The sequence below is a fragment of the Cynara cardunculus genome (genome assembly GCF_001531365.2).
Source record: "Cynara cardunculus var. scolymus isolate 2C chromosome LG 8, CcrdV1, whole genome shotgun sequence".
NCBI classification, from domain to species: Eukaryota; Viridiplantae; Streptophyta; class Magnoliopsida; order Asterales; family Asteraceae; genus Cynara; species Cynara cardunculus.
The window spans coordinates 23,705,276-23,717,281 of NC_037535.1; the positions used below are offsets into that span (position 1 = coordinate 23,705,276).

General features: G+C 33.3%; 2 protein-coding genes across 2 annotated transcripts; both read left to right on the top strand.

The window, feature by feature from the left end:
- Positions 1-246: 246 nt before the first annotated feature.
- Positions 247-789, top strand: LOC112516345. The gene has a single exon (XM_025123356.1). It carries the CDS (start codon positions 247-249, stop codon positions 787-789), a length of 543 nt encoding a protein of 180 aa, XP_024979124.1.
- A 9,307-nt stretch (positions 790-10,096) lies between these two features.
- On the top strand, positions 10,097-12,004 carry LOC112516346 (1-aminocyclopropane-1-carboxylate oxidase 3-like; the record flags this gene model as incomplete). The annotated part of the gene is made up of 3 exons (XM_025123357.1): positions 10,097-10,837; positions 11,462-11,688; positions 11,794-12,004. Coding segments are annotated over exons 1-3 (543 nt in total), but the record flags the coding sequence as incomplete, so codon positions are not given.
- Positions 12,005-12,006: the final 2 nt, after the last annotated feature.

Consider the following 12,006-nt stretch of genomic DNA (forward strand, 5'->3'; position numbering starts at 1 on the left):
CTTATTCTTCTCTTCCATTTGCCATTATTCATTTACAGCTGCAAACTACACACCCATGGTTTCTAACTGCTTACCACCAACTATGAATGCTGAATGGTAGGTTGTAACTGAATTGGGATTCTTGGATTTTGTGTTATTTTCGCAATTCAATTGGTCGAAATTTGCAGGAAAACAGAGGATGGAAGTGGGTTTTACTTTTACATCTGAATCTGTTTGAGTTCAGAGCTCAAGGAATCCTCGGTAAAAATGGAGGGTGGCGATCGGCGGCGATGGCGGTCGTGGAAGAGCCTCAAACGACGGCTTGGATGGAACCGGATCATGGGTTTTTGCGGGACCTCTAACTGGGTTTTCGATATCGATGCCGGAGAACGACCCTTGATGACCTCCTCCGATCAGTCTCCGGCGGCTTTTGAGATGATCAACCCACTGCCAGCATCCTACATTCCGACCACCACCATGAACCTTGCAACGGCATTGGCGGCAGACCGTTGGCAAATAAACGTGGGACCCAGGGATGGGACGACAATGAAGCCATTGAAATCGTTGGTGAGACTGTTTGAAGGAATTGACGGCGGAGATGTTAAGGAAGCGGCGGACGACGACGACGACGACGACGGCAACAGCGCAGTTGGTACCCTGTGCTGCTTGTGCATAGAGAGAAATAAAGGGGCGGCGTTGATCCCCTGTGGGCACACCTACTGTAGGGTGTGTTCCAGAGCGATGTGGTCGAAGCAAGGGTCGTGTCCTCTTTGTAACCGTTCGATTACAGAGATCCTTGAAATCTTTTAAAATTGGGAGAAGGAAAGTTGGAGGATGAAAAATGGCAATATGAGTATCTTGAAGGGGTTATACAGCAATTATTGAAACATTTCTCGCTGGATTTTAATAATAATGTATTGAAATTTGTTTTTTCATAAATTCTTTTAAATTAAAGTGCTAAATGCATTTATGTTGTAATATAATTTAAAATTAATAAATATTTATATAATTTTTTATTTATAATTTTATTATAAGTAAAATAGATTATAATCAAGGTTTCAAATTGCATAAGGCATGAAGCATGACGGTGATAAGATCAAACTTTAAATCTTAAGAACAAAGATAAATCTATCGCGACAAATATGTATATTATAGTTAACATGAGAAGCGTAAGAAGAGATCTTCACTATCGGATGCATCAAGATGAGATGCACCGGATCAATCCCGTATCAAACACGATTTATGAGGTGAGTTTGTTTGAAATTAAAGGTGATCAAGGATACGCATTTCTTCTTATGTTTCTCACCTAACTTTTCTTCTCACACAATTCTTCACCATTATATATATATATATATATATATATATGTATATGTGTGTGTGTATGCAAAGAACACTGCTTATAATTGGAGCCGATTTTTATTATATTAAATAATTGAATATATTGTAAATAAATAAATTATAGTAATACAAGAATATCACAAAAATTGTGGCCAAAATTTAAATTCCAAATGAGATAAAAGCCAAAAATTGTAATGGAAAAAAATGGTTAGTCAGATGTGAGTTATGATTTATATTTTGAAAATTCATATCTTTACAATATAAATATCTATTTTGCAATGAGTTTAAAATATTTTAAATAAATTTAAATCTCAATAAACCATATTTTCTGACATTTTAAGGTGTTTGGGATTGGTTATTTGAAACAACTTATATTTTTCTACAAAAACATTTATCAACTTATTATAAGTCAAAATGATTTAACTTCTATAAAAACTATTTATTATCGGTTTGACACCGATATAAGTTGTTTATCCAAATACTCAAAAGTACTTATTATCGGTGCCACACCGAAATAAGTCAATAAATTGTTTTTATAAGCAATCCCAAATACCCTCTTGGTTGATTAAATGAAATATAAAAAAAGAAAAATTAGCTCAAATTATTATTTCCCTCATTTAAATTGATGTTTTAATAAAAAAAATTCCAGATTGACTCAAATCCCACTACTTTCCCAATATCCATGTCGTAAAAAGACATAAGAAAACCATAAGAATGGTGTCTGATTGGTTTTGAGCTTGAGCTCCAAAGGTCAAAAGTGTCTGGAGGTCCAAGACTCAAATCTAATGAGGATAAAAAATCCCTTTATGGACATGGAGGTTCAAATACAATAACTCTAGGCTACTCGCAAAACAGGTGATCCGTGGTCACCCTGGGATTAGTCGGATTGCATAGCGAGTTGGATATTCAGATTAATAAAAAAAATACAAAAGAAAAGGTCAAGTTCAACCAGTTTATCGTCGCAATTACAAACTTGGGCGTCGCAATTGCATATTTAGCTATCGCAATTGCATATCTGTGTTGAATTTGATTTTTTTTGCCTTTAGCTGGGTTCGCAATATTACGTACATGAATATTGCAGAAGTACCGACATTTAGGTCAACTCGAAAAAAGAATGGTTAAAAAACCAATTTATACAAGAGAAATGGACATTTGAATCAAGAACTATATATTTAATTCCATTTTTCTGAATTTTTTATTTGATTTACATGATGTTATTTTTAATTGGAATATAAATAATATTAAACAAAACAATAAGGATGGTGCTTGATTGGTTTGAGCTTGGGCTCAAAGATCAAAGTACCTGGAGGTTTCAAGTTCAAATCTTAGAAAAAATAAAAACCCTATTGTGACCATGGAGGTTCAAATACGGTGACTCCGGGCTACCCGCAAAACAGGTGGTCACCCTGGGATTAGTCGGCTCGCATAACGGGTTGGATATCCAGATTAAAAAAAAATATTAAACTAAAAGGCATCCTAGAGTAATAGTAGTAGACTAGTAGCTCTATTGGTACTGATAATTGAATTTCATCAAAAAGTGATAAATAAGCTGTTAATTTTATAACGAGATTAAACGGTCATTTACTAAAAATTTATCTGATAAGTGTTTACTGACAGTAGTCATCATATTCACTTACTTTATTATATATGATTCTTCATTCTTCTTATATCTGTTACAGGGTAAGATCCATGATTTTGATTATGTTCACATGATAAGGTAAATGATATCCAATAAACACTTCCTCAATGAGCGTTTGATAAACAACTCATAAAATCGTTAAATTTTACAAAATTTAGTAAAAAATCAACAAAATTGTGTCATGAATTTATGTCATTTTAAGGGGCTGTTTGACAATTGCTGAATGGTTTGGTGCAGAATGATTAAGTGGTCAGAATAATTAATAGGCTCTCATGATATAGTGCAAAATGAAATATAATTGTTTGGTAATTGTGTACAATGAAATTAGGGCTCTTAATGGTTAAGAGAGATCCATGATACAAAATCATTCAGAGGGTTTTAGAACCATTAAGAGACAAACTTTTTTTTTTTTTGTCAAACAAGATTTACCTCTTAACGACTCAGAGATTGCCTCTTAATATAACTATTATTAAGAGATAAAAAACAACCTTTAATTCTTCTTTTTTATTTTCCATTTTGTAAGGTAAAACAATTAAGATACATTTAAAACTCAAACAAAATTTGCACAAAAAGGAAGTAGAGAAAGGGACAAATAGACATAAATGAGAATGACTTTTAACATTGGGCATTTATGCATAACACATTATATGTAATGTAGGTAACTGTTTAAAGAAGAAATCAATAATTTGTGATGACTGTGATATCCAATCTCAACTACAAATTATATGTTGAATTAGAAAATTAAGAATTATGGTAATTTTAACTTAAAATATTAATTAAAGGCGTTTTTGAGATTTTAAAAATCTCATACCTCCTCTCTTCGACAAAATTTATTTCGACGAAGTTTATGTGAACACAATATACACATTGTGATATCTAAAAGAATATATACAAACGATATTCAGTGTGATATCCATATATACATACAAGATGTGTATTATGATACGTTTGTAAAGCAACTGAAATAACAAAAATAAATATTGTGATACATTTTTTAAAGCAACGGAAATAAGGAAAACTCATACTGTAATACACTTTATAAAACAAAGAAAATACATTGTGATACATTATAACTGTGATACATTTTGATCCACGGATATCTTTAAAATATAATATATATTAGGTAATTAAAATTAATCAATGAATTTCCTTAAAGAAATTAATTAAATCTTTTGATAAGTTGTTATAAATAAAATTACTAAATTACCGTTTTAACTTATGTAAGAAATATCCTTAAATATCTCAAATGGGTGGTTCACATTGAATCTCACGATTATCACAAACTACATAGTTCTCATTTGATTAAACCCCCTCCAACATATGTGTGTGTGTGTATATATTTAGATAGATAGATAGATGTAGGAGCATGTTCTTTTGTTAACCTAATAATTGATGTTAATTTTGTGAACCAATATTGACCCTTGATTCTTAAAATCTATGAATGAGATTAATTGTGGCATATTTGTAATTAATTAAAAAAGAAGGATATCAAAACATAGGTGAACAAGGGTATTTTTGGGAGAGATGTCCAAATCGATAATTGCTCATTCCTCTTATAATTCGTAGAATCATCCGTGTTGCATTATGAACACTTATGAATATATATATATATATATATATATGAACATATATGTAACTTATTAACTAATCTTAGTTCGTGGCTTTCACATATGAACATACGAGAACACTTATGAACACTTATTTGCACATATTAAAACTTATGACTAAAGTAATTGGCTTTCACATGTGAACACAATAATATATGATCAAAGTGTTTCGCTTGTGAACACATATTGACCAAATGTTAGATGTATATAGACATTGTTTTATGAATACATGTGAACAATATATACACCATATGAACATTGACGACTACATATATGTTGAAGATAGAACATCCAAGTTTCTTAACATATTAAAATAACAAGTCATCTATAATTTGAAAAAAAAATAAACATATTATTTTAGCTATAATGATGTGATTGATGTTTTTGTAACCGCCTATTAATGAATGTGAAGTCAAGACAAAAAAGAAGAAGATTACCATTGTGTTTTCAATATTAATTATATGGTGATAGAAGAATCTAATTTAACAAAGATTTACGATTGGTCTAAATGATTTGTATAGTTAATTAATTTTTCATGGTTAACAAATGATTTTAGCTCTATAGATGTATATGTATATATATGTATAGAAGATTACCATTGTGTCCTCATTCATCTGCTGTTTTCTTAGTGTTATATACTAAAAGACAATTGTGCCCTTGGGAACAATTGGAGGACCTAAACATTTTTCTAAATAAAATTTTGATTTTTTAATATATATCTCGTCTCGACCAAAAGAAATAAATAAGATTTGATCCTACAAGAAGTTTAGCCCAGTTTGGTCCATAGAAAAATTAGCCCATTAAACTGATTACTGGATACCATTATATGTTAAGGGTCAGGTTGAAATAGTGATGGCCAAACAGGCCCGGTCCGGGATCGTAACCGGCCAAGGACCGGCCCAGCCCGTGACAGGTAAGGACCGAAATTTGGGACCGGTTTTGGATTTGGGGTGTTTCGTGGGACCGGGACTGATCGGGACTGGGACTAGTTATGGCCCAGCCCGATATTTACAAAATGTAGCTATTTTTTTAAATGTAGCCGTTTTTTTGGCCCATTTTTGTATTTTTTTTCCTTTTAAACACTATATATAAGTGTCTTGGTTGAAGGATTTACATACCAAGTTATCGATTCGCAAAAAACACACTAAAACATTCACAATTATCGGTTTCTCGCTATATTTTGTAAGACAATGTAGTTTTAATTATAATAAAACATATTTTTAAAGTATATTTGAGTGACTCAATTACAAATTTTATAATGTATTAAAAATATATATCATTAAAAAAATAAAAATAAAAAAAATATTTTTTAATGACCGGGACCGGTTGGGACGGGGATCGGCGGCCCATAACCTGTTACAATAAAGCTTGACCGGGCTCAACTTTTTCGGCCGGGACCGGGACCAGTTACGCCGGGACCGGTTATGGCCGGTTATGAGAAATCTTGGGATCGGTTGGGACCGTCCCGGCCCAGGACCGGTTTTTGGCCATCACTAGGTTGAAGTAATGGTAAGAAGCGTTAGAAGAGATCTTCATCCTTGTATCAATCATAATTGAATGTCGAGACTAATGAGGTGCACCAAAATGCACCAGTTTGGTATCAATCCTAATTAAATGTCAAGACTAATGTGGAAGATAATTATCAATGCTCCATGTATATATGTTTGACAATTGCTGAATGGTTTGGTGCAGAATGATTAAGTGGTCAGAATGATTAAGAGGCTCTCATGATACAATGTAAAATAAAATATAATTGTTTGGTAATTGCGTACAATAAAATTAGGACTATTAATGGTTGAGGAAGATTCATGATACAAAATCATTCAGAGGGCTTTAGAACCATTATGATTTAAGAGGCAAACTTTTTTTTTTTTTGCCAAACAAGATTCACCTCTTAACGATTCATATGTTGCCTCTTAATGAAATTATTAAGAGGTAAACAAACAACCCCTAGATTCGCCACTGTCCGGATAAGTAACTATGCCGCGCTCCATTAGGAAGGATTTTGCACATCCCCTTGACTTGAAGGCATCTATATAAAGGTTTTTGGGCATAAGGGAAAAAAAAGTACAAAATACAAAACCACTTCACTTTCCAGAAAATCAAAATATAGTGAAAAAACCCCTTCAAGTACTTTCCAAAATACAATTAAAAAAAACCCTTAATCAAAAGGAATAAAAATGACATTTCTCTAATTCCCAAGTCTTATTCATGTCTGCCAATCATATATATATACATCATTGGAGAGAAACTAAATTAAATAAAACACATTTAAGGTCCGTTCGTTTACAAGATTCAACTGGATTTGAAATTGGACCCCGTGTTAGAAAAGTTTTGAATTGAAATCACACAAATGTTGGATTTAAAAATCTTATGGGGTAACATTTCACGAGATTTCATATGATTTGTTTGTAATAATGTTTTAAAAATATATTTAAAAACATTCTTTTTTGATCAATTAATAAAATATATAATTTGATTATTTATAACTTGTTTCTATAAATTACCTATAAAAATGAAATTCAATTCTATTTCAAATCCTCCAAACCAAACACACCAAATATCTCAAATCATTTCGATTCTAAATCCTTTCAAATCCAAATATTTGTAAAACATTTCGTTAAATGAAACGTCCCTAGGACACATCTGAGAGGGTTTTCAATAGGGATTGCAACTAATCATGTTGGGTTGGGTTCGGAATCAACCCATTTATTAAACAGGTTGAAAATCTCAACCCAACCCAACCTGTTACCTAAATGGGTTGACAACGAGTTAACATATTTATGATTTTTTTAACCCAACCTGTTAAATAAATGGGCTGAATCATTTAATTTTAGAATTTTAAATAAAAAAAGACTAGACTATTTAATTTTTTTTGAATAAAACACAACACAACCACAGATACAAACAAATTGTTCAAAGTTTGAATAAAACACAACCACAACAAATATATTATTCAAAATAAATTGGAAAATGGAGTAATGAACTAAAGAATTTTCTTAGGGTTTCATAATGATTAAAAGTAACGAAGACGATTGGAATTTGGCCTTTCATCTCACGATGGTAGGATTTTTAATTAAGAATAAAACAAAATTAAAAATTAGAACACTAGATATAATATTAAGAATAAAATAAAATTACATAATATTTTAAATGAGTTGGAAAAAGGTTATAAATAGATTGAAAACAGATCAAAAAATTCAACACAACCCATTTATTTAAATAAGTTAGGCGGGTTAATCCATTTATTTAAATGGGTTGAAAATCTTAACCCATCTACTAATTATGAACTGGGTTACGATTGTGTTAGTAGGTTGGGTCGTTTTTTATCACCCCTAGTTTTTCAGGAAACTCCCAAGTAGAGGGAAGTGAGAGAGACGAAAACGTGAAATGAGTGGGAAAAAGTGAAATTACACATTTGTCCTCGTGTGCAAGGCACGTGATGCAACTTAACAGGAAGGAAGACTAAAACCAAAACAAAACGTGCACCTCCAAGGATTTACTCTTGTGATTAAATTATCCATATAAAGGAGGTTCAGGCGAAAACAATAACCAAAAAGAAAATGAAAACAGTTAAATCACATACAAAATAACATGTGATTTTACACTAACGGTCAACGCATGAATGTAAAGGCGTGAATAACATGTGATTTTAGTGATTCAACCGTTTTCTTATTCTTCTTTTTTGGTTACTGTAGAATTTGACTCTATCATGTATACCATAAATATATAATTTTTGTTGCTAAATTACGACATGATTTCCTTATACGTGCTATAAGTTATATTACTTTCTCATAAAAGGAGGCATAAACCACAAGGATGGTGCATGATTGGTTTGAGCTTGACTCCAAAGGTCAAAAATATCTGAAGGTCCCAGGTTCAAATCCAAGGAGGAAAAAAAAAATCCCCTTGTGACCACGGAGGTTCAAATGCGGTGACACCGGACTATTTGCAAAGCAGGTGGTAACTCTGGGATTAGTCGGCTCGCATAGCGGGTTAAATATAAAGTTAATAAAAAAATAAATAAAAGGAGGTGTCTTATTTGATGTACACAATAATCAATCGACTATTGGCGTAAACAGACAAATAAACAATTAATATCCTTAAATTAAAAAAAAAACATTAATTAAAAAATAAATGGGTAAACATTTAAAAAGCATGCAAAAATAGAAAGCCAAACAAAACGTACCTTCTTTCAGCAGCAGGACCACCATTTCTTACTTTTCAACGACTGTAATATCGTGGTCGACCCAACACATTCACAATTAACACTATTAACACATGCACAATGGCTGCTCGGATTTGTTAGGGGAACAAGAAAGTAGCGAAAAACCCATTGTAAGGGGATTGTTTACCAAACGCTTGTCGGGTATCACTTATCTTACCGAGTGAGCATAAGAAAGATCGAGAATACTTGATAAAAGTCATAGCAAGTACAAAGAATTTTACTCGGTAACAGCGAAAAAAGACTCTGACCTGGTAAGAGACGTTTCCAAGCAATCCATTTTGATAGCTGATAATGTTAAGCACTTACCCAGTTTGCGTTTGGTAAACGGCCCATAAACGTATGCGTTTCTTATATTATAGATCCAAATACTAATTCTTCCCTTTCTTTTATATGTATGGTAATCAGTATTCTTGTACACACGGTCTACAAGAATGCTTTTTTTTATTAACCTGGATATCCAACCCGCTAAGTGAGCCAACTAATCCCAGGGTGACTACCTACTTTGTAGATAGCCCGGAGTCACCGCATTTGAACTTCTGTGGCTACAAGGGGATTTTTATTCTCCTTGGATTTGAACCTGGGACCTCCTGGTACTTTTGACCTTTGGATCCAAGCTCAAACCAATCAGGCACCACCCTTGTGGTTTACAAGAATGCTTTTGCATACGGTATAAAACAGGAGAAGACTTGACAAAAACTTGTTGACCTACATTTGGGGAGACTTTTAAACTGAAACCGGACAAGACTAGAACCGGCTGCATATAAGCCGCTTTTGTGGAAAATTTCAATTGAGTTGAAGATTATCCATTGACATATAAAAAGACTTGACTTCGAGAGCAGAAAATCGTTCATAGGCTCGATCGCATCAGACAAAAAAAAAGAAAAATAAAATTATTATAAAACTAAAGGTTTTAGCAGCCATAAGTTGCTATTTTAGCCGTCAAAGTGGGTCCTTGTTAGGCTGAGATAGATAACTTAATATGGAATGTCTAATGTGCAATGCATGCTTTTTTCTTTATATATATATATCTATATATATATCTATATATATATCTATATATATATTATAGACTTGGAATCATGTGAGACCAAGGGTTTTTAAGGTTTTTCGTGAGACCCGTAAGACCAATTCTCAAATCTTGGATTAGATCTACAATCTGAACATTCATAAACACAAAATTGCCACTAGACTTCTCAATAATCACAAAATTGCCACCGTACAACTTTAAACCATTAGATCATCAACTTATAAAGTTGATCATTGAACATAAATTAGTCTTACGGGTCTCACGTGAACCCAAGCCATTATATATATTATGTACATGTGCATCCAAATAAATGAAGATGTCTCCTAATTTTAATGCATGTGTGCATGTTATGTACATTTACATACCTTACAAATTACTTGTTATGTATATGTGCATACCAGACAAATGATTGGTAACTTGATTGTTCATCAACATATATCTTGATTGTTTCTTAATCTAAAGCGTTAAATATCTGATCATCAATCATAAATATATGAGTGTACAAATTAATCAAGTTCAAAGAATTACCATATTTTTTATTAACAAGAAAATGTTTTACTAAATAAAGGCAATCCTAGAACTAGTTATCAAGCATTACTTAACATATTGGTTATATTAATTTTGACTCTCAGCATCAATTTTAAGTTTTCTTTCTTGAAGGGGATTGGGATATTTGAGTAATAAATAAATATATAAAAGAGAAAATACCTTTTAACATCCAGAGGCTTGGTTATGTCATCAGGTAGTCCCCAGATGAGTCAAACTTCTCTCCAATCTTGACCAAAATGTCTTGAAGGGTAGCTGAATCTTCTATAAATAGGAAGTAGAACATTCTGCATTCTGCATTCTGCAAACAAAGTAACCAAACAAACACACAACAAAGGTAGAAGAAAGATCAAAGCATAAACAGCAAGATGGAAAACTTCCCTTTGATCAACATGGAGAAGCTAAATGGCGAAGAGAGGTGTGCCACAATGGACAAGATTAAGGATGCTTGTGAAAACTGGGGATTCTTTGAGGTATATCTCTCGTTCTATTCAATATCCAACTTTTAACGTGAATGGGATCCGGTTGGGTCATGGGTTCAAACCCCATTAGCCCCGGAACAAAACACTGGACACAGACCTCGGGAGCCAGCTCAACTGGCGGAAAAAAAGCAGGGTCTTCTGGCTCCTCCCCACGAGTCGCATTTGAGTCTTCAAAGGCTACTTGGGATCTTCCTGTCTGTTATCTTCAGACAGCGGGCCTAGAAACTTTTTCAAGTGGTGGCACCATTTGACTATAAAAAACAAATATATGAATATTTTTCACAAAATCATCATTTGGTCTATCGGTTAGTTCTTTGTCTTTCAGATATGAGGTCCTGAGTTCGAGTCTCATTGCAAATTTTCTTTTCAGAAATATAATAAGTAAAAGCTAAAAGCTAAAAACCAAGGAAAATGACAAAAATGGGTTTCAAACCCGGGTTTGGGTGGGAGAAAAGCCGCGCAAACAAAGTCTACCAAGGGAAACTTGTGTCACCATTGTAGTTTCAAAATATAAACGGTTGCACAAAACAAAATGATACGGTGACACCTTTCACGACCCTAAAATTGGAAATTTTAGTGTGGATTTAATGATGTATACTTTGAATGCATGTCTAGTTGGTGAACCATGGGATTTCGCATGAGCTACTGGACTCGGTGGAAAAAATGACGAAAGAGCACTACAAGAAGTGTATGGAACAGAGGTTTAAAGAAATGGTGGCAGCTAAAGCATTAGAAGGTGTTAATATAGAAGTTACCAATATGGACTGGGAGAGCACTTTCTTCCTGCGCCATCTCCCCACCTCCAACGTCTCCGAAATACCTGATCTTGGAGATGAATACAGGTAAACAGAAAAAACAATACATACGTAGTTACGTATATAATTCAGCAAATTTGACCTCCTCCTGTATACTCCAAATGATTGTGTTTTTATGTGATGATTATGCAGGGTATTAATGAAGGATTTTGCTGGTAAACTAGAAAATTTGGCAGAGGAACTTTTGGACTTGCTATGCGAGAATCTTGGATTGGAGAAAGGATACCTGAAGAAAGCATTCCATGGATCAAAGGGTCCAAATTTTGGAACCAAGGTTAGCAACTACCCACCATGCCCGACCCCAGATTTGATCAAAGGACTCAGAGCACATAGTGATGCCGGTGG